The sequence below is a fragment of the Opisthorchis viverrini genome, assembly GCF_000715545.1.
Source record: "Opisthorchis viverrini unplaced genomic scaffold opera_v5_265, whole genome shotgun sequence".
In the NCBI taxonomy this organism is placed as follows: Eukaryota; Metazoa; Platyhelminthes; class Trematoda; order Opisthorchiida; family Opisthorchiidae; genus Opisthorchis; species Opisthorchis viverrini.
In genome coordinates, this window is record NW_008751920.1 from 305,888 (window position 1) to 325,088 (window position 19,201).

At 45.0% G+C, this 19,201-nt stretch overlaps 1 protein-coding gene across 1 annotated transcript; it reads right to left on the reverse strand.

Annotated features, from left to right (window-relative positions):
- Positions 1-391: 391 nt before the first annotated feature.
- T265_09225 (hypothetical protein) lies at positions 392-12,547 on the reverse strand (the record flags this gene model as incomplete). Its single annotated transcript, XM_009175244.1, has 8 exons — positions 392-475; positions 1,758-2,095; positions 7,742-7,933; positions 9,455-9,682; positions 9,720-9,940; positions 9,985-10,184; positions 10,220-10,297; positions 12,463-12,547. 8 exons carry the CDS (start codon positions 12,511-12,513, stop codon positions 392-394), a joined length of 1,392 nt encoding a protein of 463 aa, XP_009173508.1.
- Between the last annotated feature and the right edge of the window lie 6,654 nt (positions 12,548-19,201).

Genomic DNA, 19,201 nt, shown 5'->3' on the forward strand with positions numbered 1-19,201 from the left:
GAACATACATAACAGAAACATGTTAATCATTTTGGTGGACCCAGATAATGCTGTACTTGGCCAGTATTCGATTAAGTGTAGAAACTTTTGAGGAAGGCCGTCCACGACACCCGGGGCTCTCATCATCGACAGCAAAACACCAGTAATATCTACTAGTGTGACCGGCATCCCACCGTAGTTCGACCTTAATAATAATAATTAATACTATCACTACTATAATTCGTTCAGCTGTAGCATCCTTTCGGTGCTTAGCTGCCATGCCACCAGAAGGAAGCACGAGGGCTGGATGCCAGCCAGGTTGCCCAAGCCTAGACGGGGGAAGTTGAGAGGAAGAGGTCAGGCTTGAACCACGGACCATCCAGTCAGTAGATTCTTCCTCTAACCATCACACTCAATGACGGATGGTAAGATGTGTTGTGCGTGTCAACTTACCGTTTGATTGAGGAATTCTTGTGTTGTGTTTCCTCCGTCTGCACTTTTTTACACAGGATACTGATATCAGAATCTGCCCTTTCACGTTTAAGGTATTTCAACCTTAAGCATTCCATTTGCTCTCATTTGCCTGAGAGCCCTATCCATCATTGAAAACACGTATGAACAATGGTCGCATATCCCAAATGACAGCCACTAATTATAATCAACCTAGACATTCATTTATTCATGTAATGGGTCCGCAGATTGGTGCATTATTCTGCGGTAGCCACGGTATGCAGACTGATTAGCTTGCTTGTTAAATCCTATCATAGTGACCATAAGTAGGATTGATCTCACACTCCTTCTTCTATGCTAATTTAATGCATTAGCCACAATGCACCGCGCATTTCTAAAGCCCAACGCGATTAGTCATTCCAACAGGCACTTTGATTCGGGATCAACACCTGGAGATTCGGTTTGACAAGCCACGCCACACAGTCCACATCGCATGACCATCCATGTTCCAAATAAGGGTTGAAAGTTCCGTAGTAATCGAAGATCAATCAGATGCCACATCAGGAAGGTCAGGTTACTGAAGACTATCCCAAAATACCCAATACCTACTGAGACCCTCAGATGCCACTAAACGCCAATCGGACAGACAGTGCTCTTCAAAATATAGCGCGAGACAACCTTGGATCAAGGTCAACACTGCTACCTGAATATGTAGCGCGAGGCCGTTGTAATTTTTGCACTCACTTGCTTGTTATCAATAAAGCTGTTGTGTTCCTTGTCGGTGAGTCTTTTTCCGGCACTAAGTACCGGAGCGGGGAGAGCAGTCAGATATAACGATTAGTGATGATTATTTTGGCCATTGAGAACTTAGCTAGTGCAATGCAACTGTGTTTACAGTTTTTCTATTCAGACCTACGCAGTTTTACCAACGTCTGAACAGATAAATTATCAGTGCGAGACTTATGTAGCATCCGATATGCTAGTTCCCACCACGTGACATCCAACCCGTGAAGTGTTCTTAAAACAACCAAATCGTGAGATTCTACGGACGTTCACAGAGCCAGAATGATTGTACACGTTTAAAAATTCGGGGAAAGGACGGAAGTTCGCTGGAAAAAAGGCAAGAGATGGTGATCAAAAGGGCATCTTGTAAGTACGGTGACAACTTGTTCAACAGGCGGCAGTGCCACAATAGGGAAAATCAGCGTGAGGAAGAGGCCAACCCGCAAGGCCTACTCAAGTAAAATATGCGTAAAATACAAAAAAATATAAGGTTGAGAAATTCTGAGTAGTGAGGACCGCAGCTAAGTGACCAGTTCACTTCAAACGTGCGACTGCTGAACTCCGGCGATTTCGTGGATCAACTTTAGAAAGCGTTCATCTCCCACAATATGTAAATGTTCCGCACCTTCCAGAACAATGTATTTTGCACCAGGCCAAAGCCGACAAAGTTGAAGACTACGCAAATGCACGGTTCCATCCCCATCTCCAGTGATAAGAGTAGGATATTCATCGGGAAATCCTTTGTGAAAGAACGACGGTTCCGGATAGACCAACTGATACGTGGTGCTGACCTTCGATCCATGAATGCAGTAGACTTCATCCAATCCAGTTGGACCCATGAAACCATCTACGGAGGGTTTCGTGTTTTGCAAAAAAGCATATCCTGAAAGGAAGACAAGGAGAAATAATGTGCAGGTGCACACACACAGGTGATAAACGAGTCAATCACAGGCACGTTGACTGAACGAGTAAATAAGCGGTGCCACCCGTCATGTTTTCGACGGAAACCACTTGGAGTGAGAACCACCAGACTTTATGATTGGTAGACATTTTTCACTTTAAAAAAAAAGAAACAAGGTAGCACACTGATTACGGTCCAGAACGAGAAAGCCAACAACACTGTAAAAGGGGAGGGAATCACACCACAGCAGCTCCTCAAGCAACTGAGTTTACTGGCCACGGTTATCATGATTTGTCGCCACACATTGATCGGCTCAAGTGATTCCGCAGGGCGGACAATGCCCTTGAACCACCGTAACCTAAGAAGTGTGACAGGTCGTCCAACATTGACAAGATCCTTGTTCCGAAAAGTATATGAGAAATCCTAGAATGCCGACTTTGCTACTCTCATATGCGATCGACGCCTCGGAAATATAGAAGATAACAGATTGAACGCATTTTCGTGCTTGCGAGTCCGGGTTACATCTCTGGTCCACAGAGCAGTATTGTTCGCACCGCCCTGATCATATCCCGCTCTTTACAGAAAAGGTTGGTTCATGTGGGCACAGAAGATAGCGGACTTTGAGAAAAAGTGTGCATCAGCCTTCCTGACTCGAGAAGTGATTTCATCTTGTGCAGTTCGTCGGGACTTATGCGACTACCCAAACAGATTTACTTTGTAAGACTCATCGACTGGTTCATCCAAGAGCATGAGGTTTAGGTTTTTAAAAAATCGTTCAGCTGTAGCACCTTTCTGTACCTAACTGCCATGCCACCCGAAAGTTGCACGAGGGCTGGGATACTGCCAGGTTGACCAAGCCTAGACAGGGGAAGTCGAGAGGCAGAGGTCGAATTCGAACCACGGACCTTCCGGTCAGTAAATTCGCCCTCTGATCACTTGGGTCATCACGCCCTGAGGTTTGGGTTTACTCTCACCCAATCCTGGAGTAAGGCTTCACATTTACATTCGTGGAGCGCAATCTAAACCGCGTGGTTCAAGTAGTTACCCTGTTCATAATAACTCGCATTCTGAAAGAAACGGATGTTAGAGACGGAATATTTTCAAAGCGCTTGGCAGACGTCCGCCGACCTCTGAGTTGGTACAGGCAATAATGAACGAAAGGTTTTACCATGTGGAAATAACGACGTCAAACGGTTAGAGTGGAAGATGAAAACTCAGTATGAAACGATTGGACAGCCCCCAGTATACATGTGCACGGATCGCTTACATATTCTACACATCCACAGGAACGCCAGATCAGGTAGAACAGCATAGCACCTAAATGGCAACTGATTCAATAAACAACAAACAGTGGTTTTGCAAACTGCTGGTTCAGCATATACCAAGTAGTGTGGGTTTAGACGTTCGGTAGACAGAAGTGTCCTAGTGAGTGAACATATCCACACAAACACGCTGCGCTCGCGAGAGAGTGAAAAAACACTCAACACAGCTCTGAAACGATAAACAGAGATTCTCAAAAAAAGTTGATGAGCGTGGTTCAGGCCGGAAGGACTTCTTACTTCAAGGGTAACCGTAAACGCGCTCCAATCTCAATTACACAACTCTATCACGAATGAGTAGTGTGTGTGGGGGGATTCAAAAATTGCAACTGTAACACCAGTTTTCATGGAACTGATTCAGAATACCTTGCCTTTTATAAGTCGTACCAAATGCTACTAATGGTACCATCCGAGAGGAATCCGCTGACGAAAGGACAGTATGTTTTGGTCCAATAACTTATCATCGAACCTTCTCGACGTTCAGCCTGTACGAAAAAACACCTTACTTATACGGTGTTTTTGCAACGGGTTCTTTTGATCACTCATACTGTGAAGACATCATAAATATCTGTTCAACTGACGAGACATGACAATTCCAGGCCAAGCGATGGGTTTCGCTAAGTAACGACAACCAGATGTCGTTTTTACACTGCGGCACTTCATCCCGACCAACTGTAGAGCGAGCACCACATCATGACGACATTCTCGGGGTACTGCGTCCCGAAACAATGGTGTGCAGAATATTTATATATGCATGGATTTCCACCCGGATTTTCGTTCTAATTGCAAGCGTGTAGGCGTGCGTGAAATTATAGATTGCACGTTATCACATGGTTACTGTTGACGTTAGATTTAAAACCACAGTAATCCTAGAATCGAACGTGAAGCATGCGGCGAAACACTTATGCCATCAGACAACATTGCTCATCTTGCAGAAGACCACTAACAATATGTGAAGCAAATGCACTTGTTACATCTGCAAACAGAATGGGAAATGGTTGTTGGTCTGTTCGCCGAGCTTGGCGGGGTGATTGAAAAGGTTTCATCCCCAATCGAGGTGACATCGTCAGTGCAGTGCACTGAACCCTGCACTGACGATGTCATCTCGATTGGTGATGAAACAGTTGCAATCCAACTGCCAAGCTCGTCGAACAGACCAACAACCAACCAGCGCGACCGAGCTACCTACATTCCACAACATTGCCGGAATGGGAAATGTCCGCAAGGCTATATGGGTCCATACAACACAAGCGAGTCATCACAATGTGAAAAATACCGATCGGGTATGAGCGAATTTAAGGGAGATGAATTACACGCATTTGATTTCATTGTTCATCATAGGCAAACAGTGTTAATCCAGCAGAGCAAAGCGTATTTGGCTGAGAAATGCAGCTGACTGAAGTTGGTTGGATGCTGCGATGCTGAAAAAATCAAATAACGCTAAAGACATCAACTGGCAAGTGTTCACTATCAAGAGAAATTAGAATGTCAAGCCCCGATTTTGCTGCCAGCCTGCCAACACCAACTTTCCTGTAGTTATACCTGCAACAGTGTTCTGTTCAGTGTATGGTAGAGGTACTTCTTGTGATGCCGTACCTACTAATGCTGGTAGCTTGCACAGCGGAATTACATACTGTCAGATGAGAATAAACATGAACAGAAAAGTGGTTTGACCGTGGTTAAGTTTTACTTGCTTTAAAGGCCGAGAAAAAATCGTTCAGCTGTAGCACCCTTTCTGTACCTAACTGCCATGACGCCAGAAGGAAGCACGAGGGCTGGGATGATGCCAGGCTGCCCAAGCCTAGACAGGGGAAGTCACGAGGCAGAGGTAGGGTTTATCCCTGAATCTGACGGGACGTGTGTATCAAGCTACAGTACGGGCTGTTTCGTGTGGGTTGGTGTCAGCGAATCCGTAACGAGGCAGTTAGAAAGCGGGGACTTCTATTGAAGAATGTGTCTGGCACCAGAAGCTGGGTTGGTTGGGACATGTGTTACGTATGCCGAACCATTGTTTGCCGAAGAGAGTACTGTTTTCCATGCCTAATTCGGAGTGGCGTAAACAGAGAGGTGGCCAACCCTTGACTTGGCAGAGTATGAAGGAGATCACGAAACGTTTGGGTGCTGTCGGTGCTACTCGCCTTCCAGGATGGGGACCGCGTGATCCTCACTGTGCCTGGTTGGAGACACTACAAGATGTGGCTGCCAACCGATGTCAGTGGCGTTCTTCTTGTCAGTTTCTATCCAGATCGTCCGAGTGAATGTCTGGAGGTGTAGGCACCTTGGAATGACTGTGGTAAGCTAGCGCTAAGTCCCTTCCCCGTCTACCTTTACTCTTTTCTTTACAATAAGGCTTTCAAATAAATCATGGTTATGCAGCAGTGAAGCATCGGTGTTAAACACTGATGTCATGCTGTCGATGATGATGATGATCAAATCACGGACCTTCCGGTCAGTAAATTCGCGCCCTAACAACTGAGCCATCTCGCTCCCTAGACTGTAGACCACACTGTTGTTCGCCTACTCACCAGTAAATTGGCATTTGGAGCGTAAACAACAGTTATCAAGTTACTTCACCATTACCAAAGTAGTCAAGTAACTCAATGTCATCAATAGAATATACCTGCTTCCTGATATAACTGAGTGTAACGAAATTAGCTTTTGTGAAGGGGTACTGTTTGCACATGCAACAATCAGGTATTTTATCAAATCAGTCAACAACTGATTTCTTACCATGCGGAGAGTACAAAGCTTCACTAGGAAGAAAAATCAGTCGAGAAGAGGTCAACATCACTAAATAATCGTTCAGTGGAATTCGAATACGTTAAGAACGAGGCCCCGGGAACTCTTAGAGAACAGAAACATCGGTTGTTCCTCTTATAAAACTTTCAAGCGACGGTAGTGATTTAAGTAATTATGAAGTGACCATTGTGTCGGGAACTGCTCACCCTAGCCTCCACGGAGCAATATCAGAAAGAATGCTGTCCAGCAACACCAGAGAAACTTAACCTCAATCGCTTTGGATCACTTTGTTTTTTATGCAGCTTGCATTCACCAAGACACTCCAAAAGTTTCCCAATTCTAAATGCAAACGCAATGCATCGCTTCCGATAGCATCGCTATCAACCTGCGAGGACATACACGAGGTTGAGGTCTATGTGGCAGCTGAAAACTTCCCAGTTCACTCACAACGAGTGATAGTTTCATTTGGACTTTGCCCATATATGCGCGCTTTTCTGTAAGGTGAGCAAAGTTTTGTGCGGTTGTATGATTCACAGGACATTTCGGTTTTGCCCACTGAATGAGAAAAATGCAACCTCACCGGTCTTTGATCAAGTGGATGTCGGCCTGTTCGTCGAGCATGGCAAACGTTTCATCGCCAATCGAAGAGACATTATACCAACTGCGCACTTATCGTGTCTTCTTAATTTGTAACGAAACATTTGCAAGTCAACTATTTTCAAAGAAAAATGTCATACTCGGTTTCGCGCTGTTAACAAATGCAACTTCTAACGCCCTGCGTTTTGGTTGGGACTATGCCTCTTTACCAACCACGCTAGCTAAATAAGTGATATAGAGCCCCAAGTAGCAGGTAAAATAAAACGCTGACATCTTTTTAGTGACATTTGAGTAGTCCGGAGCAATTTCGGGGTGTTGTCTGTCGTCAGTCGGTACTCACCAAGCTGGCCTTCAGCTGACACTTACGGGTGTGGAAAAAGCCAACTGCAAGTAAATGGGTCAATCCAAATGAAATTTACCATCTAAAAAACAGCCAAACGCCATTCGGTATCTAACAGTAACGGCCTTCCAGTAGCTTAGCTGGATTGGCTCTGTCTAGATAAATAGAAGTAAGGTAGAAAACGTTCACAAGTGATCGGACGATGAAGCAAACTATCTCGGACAGATGGTCTGTACGTCAGGTTTGTTTTCTTTCGTCCCCTACAGGAAACTTTCTGCGGGAGAAAAACGATTGTGGTTGGTTGCCAAAAGTGAGTCCCTGTTGCTTTTCATGTCACAGCAAGAAGCAAATTGGCGAGCAAACCAGAGAGGCGGTTTGCTGCATGTTAAGAAAACAACCCGATTTGTCAGGTAAGAGGATTTAAGGGCGCGGGTACAACCACCCAAATCGACACGAAGTGACCAAAACCAAAATCGACAGTTTATGAAGGACATACAGCTCACCAACAGTGAAGCACTAAACGTAGAAAATACAGTAAGAGAACACTCATTCCCAACGTTATAAACAGCCTTCTATGGTAGAGTGTGACGTATACAGGTGGTAAAAACGCCAAACCAATGCGTCCAGACTCACCCTGAGGAAAGTTAATATCACTAAATAATTTTTGATAGTCATGCGCCGAGTAGTTCAATTTGGGAGTTATAATAATCGGTTCCGAAGGGGGCCATAGTCTTGGATCCGGCATGAGAAATGCTGTGGATGGTAAGGATCGCTGAACCTCGCGAAAACTGAGCGGACTTCGAATGAGTACACCAAAATTGTCCCCTGAAAATAGAAAAATACAAATATGACAACCAGTGTCGACAGAAAAAGAGTATGTGACCAACAACAAACAACAAGCAAGTTGTACGTAAACAAAGCACTTGAGCTCTAAGCCTACCCCAAATAAAATGCGGAAGGAGATGCAAAAGTAGAACTAATGTGACCAACCATGGAAATCGAATAGACTAACTAGTTGAAAGCCGAAATGGTATATACACTATTGTCCCAAGAGGGACACATAAAACCGTCTCTGTCGTGTCTGGTCGGAATGCAGGGAAAAGTTAAAGACGCATGTAGTCGTGTGTTCGTTGACAATATCAGACAGTATGCTTGCCATGCAACGGGAAGTTGACAAACGCCTTTCTTCCGAACCCCGTCAGCCCCTGTGAGGATCGAAACCTCACGACCAGTTGCAATTGAAACTGAGCAACCATCTGTTCCGAAATACTGCTCGCTTTGAGGTATGATGTAGACGATAACAGAAATAGAATGGCGCGACCTAGAGCAGTTTCTAGTTTCTGTCTGTCAAGTGTCTGTATCAAGTGCTGATCGCAAGAGAGTTTCCTAGGTTTCGCTAAGGGCAAGAATATCCAACTTACGTTCCTTTCGACTATGCAACTAAAAAGTTACTATTAATTCAAGTTCCATTAGACCCCAAAAGAATCGACTACGCAGACCACGGGCCTTTCCGCTGACCATTGGCTGGGGCGATAATAGCATTGGCCAGATAACAGGTGAACATGTTTAGAAACATTTGATATGCACGACTGGGTGAGCCAGCATCTTCAGTTGCAAGACAATTCCTGATCATAGTTCACTCAAATGACCCAAGTCAATCATTCGCACGCTTGTCGTGCAAACAAACATCCCGACTGTTAGCATTCAGCGAAGCAACCAACATGAGACAACGATCTACATTGACAGATTAGCCGTCATTCTCTAATGTTAACATGCCCGTAACTTGACAGGGTTCTAGTACCAACTAAGTGATGGAATGTCCGCAAGAAAGTTTCACAGCACCAATTCACTTGAAAATTGGGTGCTGTGAGATTTTTGCGCCTTTTTTGGATGAGGTCCGCATGACTCTCGCTGAATGTAAGGAGAAACCTAACAGAACATGAGCACGCTGTCACTTCCTGGCCGGATCGCCTAGCCAAAGTGTGTCTGTCGTTGTATGCTTGGGTCATAAAGAGTGAGCTTGGCAAAGACGTTGGGTCAATCCAAATGGTGACATGTTACTTCGACGTGATTTGCAGATGCGTTTACTTCATTGTTCCAATGTATGAGCACCTTGTTCTTGACTGTTTTCCGCGGGCCGTTTGCAACAGGTCTCCGCCACTCTCCTTTCTACTTTTCACTAGACGTGCTGTCTCACGATTGCATGGCGGCTAAACAAGAGCACTTACTACTGGTGTATTGCTGTCGATGACAAAACTGCTGGGGCTGATAAAATGGAATGAATTTCGGAACTGAGTACACCGAGTACGTTACTATTATACGATAAGGTGGGAGAATACAACTTACCACTGACTTCTAGTTTAAGAGCTTTGACGGATCCACCCAGAGGGCCACTGACAGACAAGAATGCTTTGATGTACTTTCGCTTCCAATCGTTTGACTGGGCATGCAGAAATGCCAGGCAGTACAAAGATCCAAGACTATGTCCTAAAAGAACGACTCGTCGGGATCCAGCAATAATGTAGGTTTCCTCTATCAACAATCGCAACCGCTGCTGAAAATCAGGATTCTCGTCTATAATTTTGAGCAATCAAAGAGCAGTAAGACTTACTCGGGGCTCTTCTAAAATCGAATGGCGTTCCGCGTAATGTTCTATTGGAGACATAAAACGGGTCCTGGCGAAGTGATGTTACAAGATGTTCAAAATAAACAGTTCCACTATGTTTGTATGTGTCAAGATTCTCAATCGACCAGGTGTCACCCCAACCGGGGAACGTAACATTGCACAAGTCCGAGTCGTGTATCTCGCCCGTTCGAGGATCATATATAATACTTGATATGATAAATCAATGCGATATACTTGGACACAGAGTTACCTGAAGTATTGAGCGAGTGTCCCCGGTGTGATAAAATAACGCAAGTTCACCCATAGAAGAAAACTCTCCACACTCCCAGTTGGACTGCAATATGCCTGACTGCCACCATCTCCCGGCACAAGAACAATGGGGGATTGTGTTTCGGCAATAACATAATAAGGACTGTGTAGTAAAATTAGACAAACCACAAGCAGTAGGAACTAGTGAAAGCGGAGTTAATTGCAACCAAGCGTACCATCAACAAAGTGAGCGATTGCGATAGGTTACACGCCAATGGATAAGCTCCGAGTGAAGGATGCGCGACCTTAACGAACTACCTGAAAGGTGGAAAAAAGAGGGAAATTGTTCTGTAATGCTTTTCCTACATAGGAAACCCCCAAGCAAGCAAGAGTTTCAGGGAGAAACTACATATCTTATAAAATTGCATAGAGTGTATCCTCTTTACAAGCGAAAAAAGCCCGTTACAGAAATGGCTTGTGGGTTTCGCCCGCACTCTAGAAATGCTCCCAAAGACGTGATACTAACAGACTATGATATGAAAGTTCCGTCCTTCCTGCGATGATGTTTCCAGCAAAGTGAAAGGTCAAAACGGATATCCGAATCTTCGAACAGATTGAGTGACCGCTAGTTTCTTGATTAATGAGACAGGTTTTCGGGTCCCCGTTCACAGGCTATCAGGCGATCGACTGATCACCCGACTAAATTGCGAAATAAATTATCTTGGATGGTCATATAAGCTTTGATTTGTTCGGTCAATAGGGATTTTACCGCGATTGCAACTGAGTTCTTGAACAGCATGGTAAAATAATAACCGTTCAGCTGTAAAGCCCTTACGGTGCCTAGCCGCCATGCTACTCGAAGGGAGCAAGAAAGCTGGGACACTGCCAGCTAGACAAGGAAAGTCGAGAGGCGAAGGTTGGGTTCGAACCACGGACCTTCCAGTCAGTAAATTTGTGCTCCAACCACTGAGCCATCTCTCCTCCAAAACCGATTTCCTGTACAGCATGGATAGCAGGCGCATTTGATGCAATGAATGGTGCGGGTACTGACTTGTCTCGATGAGAGCGGATTAGTTGAGCGGCTTGATACGTAGAGCCAATTTGTGCAATATGGCGGTAATTACGTGGTCATGTTCAAAACGCAGTTTAACAAAAAGTTCTCTCTCTTTCATTGAAAAATCAGACTGCCGTTTAGGCTGTGGCTTGCTGGAGATACTGATGAATTTCTCTCCGTGGCAAGTGCAATTAAAAAGTGGCCCCGAAGGCATCTGCTGTGCAGAAGAGACACCTATGTCTGTCTTAATTCCCCCGCAGCCGACTGGGTCCGGTTATTAAGGACACTCGAAACTTTTTTTTGCATCTGATGGTTCTGAATAACTTGCCGTGGGTCAACCGCAGTGCGTGGCTTCGTACTTCCATGCTCTATGGGAATTAGTCGGTATACCACCGGGTGGAGCAGGTTCACACAACCAAACACTCACCAGGGTTGAAAAACCTCTCCTGTGCAGTTCTGAAGTAACACCTTTTCTGATATCTCTGGGTGGCCCGCCGGTGTTGTCGAGCAAGCTCATGGCCGCGAACGAGACCCGACTGCATGCGTCGCACGAACACCTAAGGATAAAATGCTACCATAGCCGGGGTAGGTAATGGTGTGTCGGAAGGTATTCGAAACCCCGGTTTGTTAGTATAAAGGATGGGGTTTGTCCGATAGGCGTCTGGATAGTAGCACGGTAAGCCAAGTAGTGGCCCAAGTGGTTGGAGCGCGAATTTACTAACCGGAAGGTCCGTGGTTCGAATCCGACCTTCGCCACTCGACTTCCCCTGTCTAGGCTTGGGCAACCTGGCGGTATACCAGCCCTCGTGCTTCCTTCGGGTGGCATGGCAGCTAGGCACCGGAAGGGTGCTACAGCTGAACGCTTTTTCTTTCTACGGTAAGCCAGCACACAGCGCGGTAGTGCCACATCTCACTTTGTGACCGGTGTACAAAAAGGGGGCCAATGCAGTGAACGGTGTCTGCCAGTTTGATCGACTTATATGGGAGCGTTGGTGATGTACGGCCTTGTTTACTGGGCTTTGACTCATGAGCTTTCCTTCTTTTCGATCCACAGAAATTATCGCGAACACCTGACTTCAGAGAATCACTGCCCTCTGGTGCTTCCATAGCGTGCGTACTACTGTAGTATACGGTGTCGGTCAGTTTGAGTGATTTATGTGTAAGTATTGGCGATATACAACCTTGCTTACTGGGCTTTGGCTCATGAGCTTTATTTCTGTTTTCCATTCACAGAAATTGTCGTGACCACCTGCTTTTGGAGAATCACTGTCCCCTGGTGCATATCACACTACAGCAGCAACTGACTATATGTCCAACCTCATAAACCGAATACGTCACGAAAACGTCGACAAGAATAACACAAAGGTTTCACTGCGGAGAACCGAACGACAAGTACGTGGGCTCAATGCGGTATTCAGAGCTTACCTGCGACGTGAAACTGAGGCTGTCCGGCAATGTCAGGCTCGATTGAGTCATCGCTTAGAGGACGCGTCCGGGTGCTCGATAAAAAGGCTCGTCGCTGATTGGCTCGTTGAGGATCCAATCGCAGACGGCTTTTCGGGCCCGGAGATTACACGACACGGCTGCAGAAGGTAAAGTACAACTTTTGAAAATTCGGGCCTTCTATGCATAAACGTCCATATCTGGAAGGGCCGCAATCTGCTTTGTTATCGCAGAAATTTATTTGACTCACCCTATTCTGAATTTCAAGTATTAAATTGGCGCTATCATTACAGGAGAGGATCTAGTAGGACGTCGCAAACGATGAATGAAGAGGAAGAGGAGCCGACGTGGCAAACCACAATTATTCAGCATGCAGAAATAGTTTCCGACCCAGTGACCAAGTCAAATTTGGGCTAATGAACAGCGTATGTCCAGCTGTCACAATATATACCACCAAATGATGGGTGACTAATCAAAGACGAGATTGCAAGGCAGAGTATGGGCTCCAGCTAAATACTTGAGTTGTTACAGGCTCGCATTCCTCAAACTCTTAAATGAATACATTTCCTGATACCTTTTATTACTGGGATCTTGGAACTGCTGCGGTTGCCTTGCCTCAGGTCGATATCAGTTGATATTAGTCTTCAGATTTAGTGTTGAACCATAGAGTACCAGTGATTATGCATTACAGTCAAACCCAAGCGTTTTAGAGTCATATCGTCTCTTTTCCAATAACTGCATGCAGGTGCTTCCCTATGGTTTCCTGCTTTGCCTCACGACCGCTGAACATATGCACTCTGCCTATAACGTAGTTCCATCTGCGCAAGTTTCCATATTTGCCCATATCAGAACCAGCGTGTATCGTTTCTAAGAGTTTGTGAACATAGAACGTCCTCGTATTTGTGTTAAAAAACCATTATCCAAGTCTAATAAAAGGCGTGCTATCTGTAAAGCAATATTATCCTCCAGGTAGTTCTGTAAACTAATTATTATTTGCAATTCGGCACGGCTGACATCCCGATCACTGAGCTTAAATCAGTACGAAGCTTTCTCCGGTAATAATTTGTTTTTTTTTACCTACCTGTAACGACTATCTCCATCCGCCATACAGAAAAAGTTCTCTTTAGCGAAATAACAATGACGTAAACACTTAGAAACATTCTTTATTTCGCACAAAGTGAGCAAGATATCTTTTGTTTGTCAGGCTCAATCTCACTTATAGGAATTCATGACCATGTCGTAAAATGTATGTTACCTGAGCCCATGGGCCCGAGTTTCTCCTTAGAACAAACGATAGGGCTCAGAGGCTAGCGAAGTGTGGTTGCCGGCAGAATTATCGCCGTTCACGAGTAGTGCTACATAGCGATTCCGCAGTGACTATAATGAAGGTGCTATATCGATTAATGCCACGTATGCATCGTGCGACGCATAAAGACCTACCACTAGCACCAAAGCGATCAGGAGGAAAAATCATTTGCTAGATAGGGCCGTTCAAAGTGGCAACCGAAGAATAACCCCTGGGCACCCACGGCACATCGGTGTTTCCGGGCATCATTCGGCGCAGTTGCCAAGCCTCTGATAACACTTCACCAGAAGCGATAATATGATTGACGTAACTTACTGTCATCTTATTATTTTTAACATGCTGATAACAAAACCGCCGGGATCGTGGTCTCAGGTGCCTCACAAGAAAAAATGCGTGCGCAGTCATTCAGCAGAACACGCTTGAACCTCAGCCGTTGCCCTACAATATTTGTATTCGGAAGCATAAATCACATACTCTCTCATAAGCAAGTCGAGGCGCACTAAGTAGGGCCTGTTCATTGGAAACTGTTAGAGGGGTGTAACCGCGGTTGAAACGTTCACTAGCTTTCTCTAAACGGCTGAGGATTGTATCGCTAAAGCGGACCATGCCAGATCGTTTGTTGAGATTTCAATTGCAAGTGACGACCGGTGGACCGTGGATAAAGAAACGATCCTCAACCCCTCCGGCGCAGTGCTCAAAAACACGGGCGATAGTTCTTGGCTGGCAAGGCGACAAAATGGAAGTATTTTGAGAGCTTGTCCGCAATAACCATACAATGGAATATGACGGCTAATAACGGCGAGTGTCTGTAACCTAAATGCAAGTAGTTTGTACGATGTCTGTGAGCTTCCTGATAGGCCCATGGATGTTTAATTGAGGCGGTGCAACGTCACAGCAGAACGCGCATCGGGCTGCTGGAAGTTGTCCAGTCCGCTTATTCACAACGAATGATTTTACTTGACAATTTTTGCCCATCTCCCCCCAAAACAAGCAAAGTAGTCTTCACGCATGGGCAGACTCACAATAGCAAATATGACGAGATGCCTTATAAACATGTGACCGATGCCCCAAGAGGATCAGTATAGGTTGTCAGGTAACATAGGCTTACACATGCTCCCTCGGTACTAACATCGTCCAAGAATATTCTAAATAGTCCACCCTGCCGCGCTCAGACGAAGTCTAGTGCTGGAGTGAGCCTCCTTTTGCTGTAATTCCAGTGCTTGTCCGCATCTGTGAAGATAAGCCGAGACCAAAGTAAGGCCATCTATCATAATGAAACCTAACTCTCAAGTTCTCACTCGGCAGAAGCATTCAGAATTTTGGGCAGTATTTGCATTCGCCCTGGGTGATAAAGACTTTCAACTTCACTGGTTTAATTTGTCGCATTCAAGACGTCAACATTTCGTGCTTTAGGAAGCAACTGTCGGCACCATGCTCCTGTTCGGTTAGCGGTCGGTTTAAAGAAAGTCAACCGTTCGAAAACTAATAGCTTCATGATTGTGAAAAGACTGATAAATGAGGCCTCAATCTTGAGACAAAACCTTAATTGAAGCCCGGTGCTTCGTGCGCTGTTTGTCAACAGATATGCGCAATAGTATGGCCTCATCTAGCTTTTTAGCGAGCCCACACTTTGGGCGGTTTTTAACACTGAGTGCATGACATCATCATCACATATTTTCCCTTATTTATTTATTTGGTACATTCCAGAATGTTGTGTAGAAAAAAATATGCATTAACAGTTATCACTCGTAACGTGTGTGCAGTAAGGTTCACAAGTTGTGGTGTAGCAAATTTCAAATTGAATTCGCACCAAAACCTTCGATTGTAGCCAATGCAAACGACACAGTGTACATAGAACATACATATAATTGCTGCTTGTTGATGCAGGTGTTTCCCTTTATACTCTGCTATCTTGCAGAAAGTTGCATATGCCTGAGAGGAGTAGAAGAAATGCGAAATGGGTGTTCCGACCTTTTTAGGCACACCGGTTACACCCAGACTCGGAGTAGAAAGCGAGTTCGGAGCACCTACTACATCCACGCTCTGGAGAGCGAACAAGTCTCTCTTAGTTATCCAATTTGTTTGTCCGTACTCTGTATCGTAACTCCATGTGCCTTCCAATTTCTTAACTAGCTGGATTAGTGAAGCCTTAGTTGAGGTAGAATGGCGAATGGCCCTCCTTCATGGTGTTCTGGAATTAATTTATGTAGTTCAACTTCGCAGCTGCCCATAACGTTTGGTGGAAAGGTGCGTTGGTAAATAAGCGCTTATGCCACATCATATATCATATAGAATCTTAGCTCAGCTTGTGAAGACAGCAAGCTCAGTTTCATCCCAGTGAAGTGCTTGAAGAAAGTGACATTTTTAGCGCAACAGGTTAGTAATCTACTTCCACACGCCGTCATGTCGAATGGCCAACATAGCGTTTACTATCAATTTGAAGACTGCACAATTATTCCCCTAACTTATAGTGACCTACAGCATATCGGGTACGTTTGGCATTGGTGCCACAATTATTTAGAAACAATATGCTGGAAGGTTTTGCTGTTACTACCGGCAACGTGTCCAAGCTCAGTTAAACCAACCCGCCTGCCTCGTCCGATGTGCGCCTAGACTCTTTTGAGTATTGTTATGTTCCATTTTCCTCCAGCAATCTTGATTGCACAGCAGCAAAATCACGTAATACAAACGTGTGTACATGCCTCCGGGAAGACAATTGATATCTTACGATTCTTAACTCAGCTGAGAAAACCACTGGACGCAAAATTAAAAAATATGGCTTTGATCCATTCAACGTCGGTTTAAACGCCCCAAATTTTGTCAGGGTTAACCGTGGTACGCAGTGCATTGCCTATTCCTCAGCTGAAGTAGGGTCGGCTGGGTGCCTGGATTTCTATGCAAGAGATAGGAGAGAGGGGCGCTAAATCTTCCAATTAATAGCAGTCTTAAGGATAGATTTGAGGGGAAACATGAGAACATGTTTAGAGACAATCGGGCATGGGCACTTTGGTCTGCCCCCACCGTCCGCGACCATGGCATTTGCCATATCTACCCAAAAAAGGAACAGGCAGACAAACTTGTGAACGGAGGAAATAAAATTCATTAGGAGGGTTTCGGTATTACAATTCTGAGATCTGATTGTCCAACTCAAAAGCTCAAAAGCTCAAAAGCGCGTCAAAATGCTCGCCGACCTGGATCAGATTTGGGAATGTTTATCGGAAGGAGCTTTAAGGAGCTTCCATGAAGACCAATGTAGGAAACTAAGGCCATTCAAACCCCAGGCAAAATAAATCCCTAATCAAGCAAATCTTTCCCGCTTTAATTCTATATACCAGGAGTAGAATGATGTGAAATGTGAATCTCGGTCTAAAGGTTCTGAGAAGTTCAAAATTATGGCCACCAAATTAGGCCCCTCTTCTTTTGATTGCTGATGACGAGAGGATCGTTTCTTCGTGGATAAGAGTCTACAACAAATCCGCGTGGTGCCTGCTTCATCAGGTTACTGGATTTTTTATTATTTAGGATCATCCGCTTCAGAGAGTGTTCCTTCAATCTCTAGGAATGCGAGTGAACCAGTTTGTAACTGCAGAGTAATAAACGGTGATCAGATTTAGCGGACGTCACGATGCTCACTTTTCCCGAGCGAAACTTGGTTAGCCTTTGTCCAACCACTAACAAATTTCCGATAGAATTATTCACCCAACAAACGCGACGCTTCTCCTAGTATTCTTTGATGCATTTCTCCTGGCCGCGGCGCTCTGAATTGGCTTAACGAGAGAAATGGCACCCGCGCGTCCATCATAATGTACACTTTTATTGTAGGCCTTCCGTAATTATACCTAGGCAATAGCGGAAGTAAGGAGGTGCCTATGGCTGAACAAAAATCTACGTGATACATCTTGTGGTCACGAAACCATCATTGTTTTGATTATACGTTCTCCATTCCTGTCCTAGAAGGGAAATCTTTGGCTTGTTTCTTCGATAGGCTCTGGTATCAAAACAATATGTTCTTGTACCCAGAGCGAGACCTGAAACCATGGTCTGCTTCCGCGAGTTCATTCGGCAGGACTGCTTTTAATCCAGTTTGCATCTTAAGGAATGCTGTTATTTCTAGCTGGTCAAAGAATACACGGGTTGAAAACACATTCTTGATTAAAGATCCTGCTTCAGCAGCAAACTGAATCAGATTTGGGCGCACAATAGCAAGAAACACATTTGGGAACTTCAGCTGTCACCGGATCGCAGAAGTGTTTTTCACCAGTATTAACCGGCTCCGGTAGGGTTGGTGGAGAACCAGCGCCGTAGAGACGTCGCGTGGCACCTAAGTGCATGTTGTTTTTAAAAAACGTTCGATAGACCAAACCTGCCAACAGCTAAATCGGGGTAAACGGAATGTATACGAGTCACTCATTGCCAAAATCCGTGTAGGATTTTAGCAGGAGGGGAGTTGCAAAATAGCTTATCTGATGAACAAGTCACCCGTAGATGATCCCGAGATGGTTCACTCTCTTCAGTATATTATTCCTTCACAGTCCGTCACAACTTAGCGCAAATCTGGAGCCAGGGAGGAAAAATTGGGTGTTTGTATGTAAAGCAACGCCACCTGCCGTCCATCCTTACAGTAATCCCGAACACTTGAACAGCCACTAACCTGGATCTTAATGTGAAATAGATCTGGTGTAAAACAGATCACCCAAAGTACGATTGTGGATGGTCGTTCAGTGGAGACCACTGATTATCAGAATGCTTTCTGAGAACATTGAATCCCTGACACCATATCTGCTGCATTGGAATGGAAGAAGCGGATACGTTTTGAATAATCAGGTAATTTAATCCTGGCTTTTTCTCAGACCTGAAACGAACTTTTCCACTGTCTGTCTTCTTACAGGAATGGTAAACAAAACCATTCCAACTTGAGAGCTCGAAATGTGAATGATTTTGTTCCATAGGGAGGAGGTTTACACATTTGTGCATAAAAATGTATGCGATCAGCGCTTTCGGGGCCTGGGATGTAATTTGAGAGTTCAAGTCCCGCTATTGTCCAAAATTTGCGGAAGAAATACTTCTGTTCGCCTACTTTGCTTTTAGGTGCTATCTAGCCATAGGAATGCCTCTGCGAGACGCTGAAGTCCACTTAGGTTGGTGCATTGAAGCGCGAGACAGCACTGCTTTTCAGTCAGTAGCTCCCGATATTTTGCGAGTTTTAGTATGGCCTATTCGAACGCGGCTGCTCATGCTCTTCGGCATCGTTAACTGGCAGGTCGCCCGCAATCACCATCGCCGACTCGATTTGCGCAGTAATTTTATGGATGCCCGGTGATTGCAAATTTCTCGGAGAATACCCTGTATTTTCCATCAGTGTCTCTTGAAGGAAGAGCGTTGAGTCGGATTCCGTAAGGCTTGGCTGATCAGCGG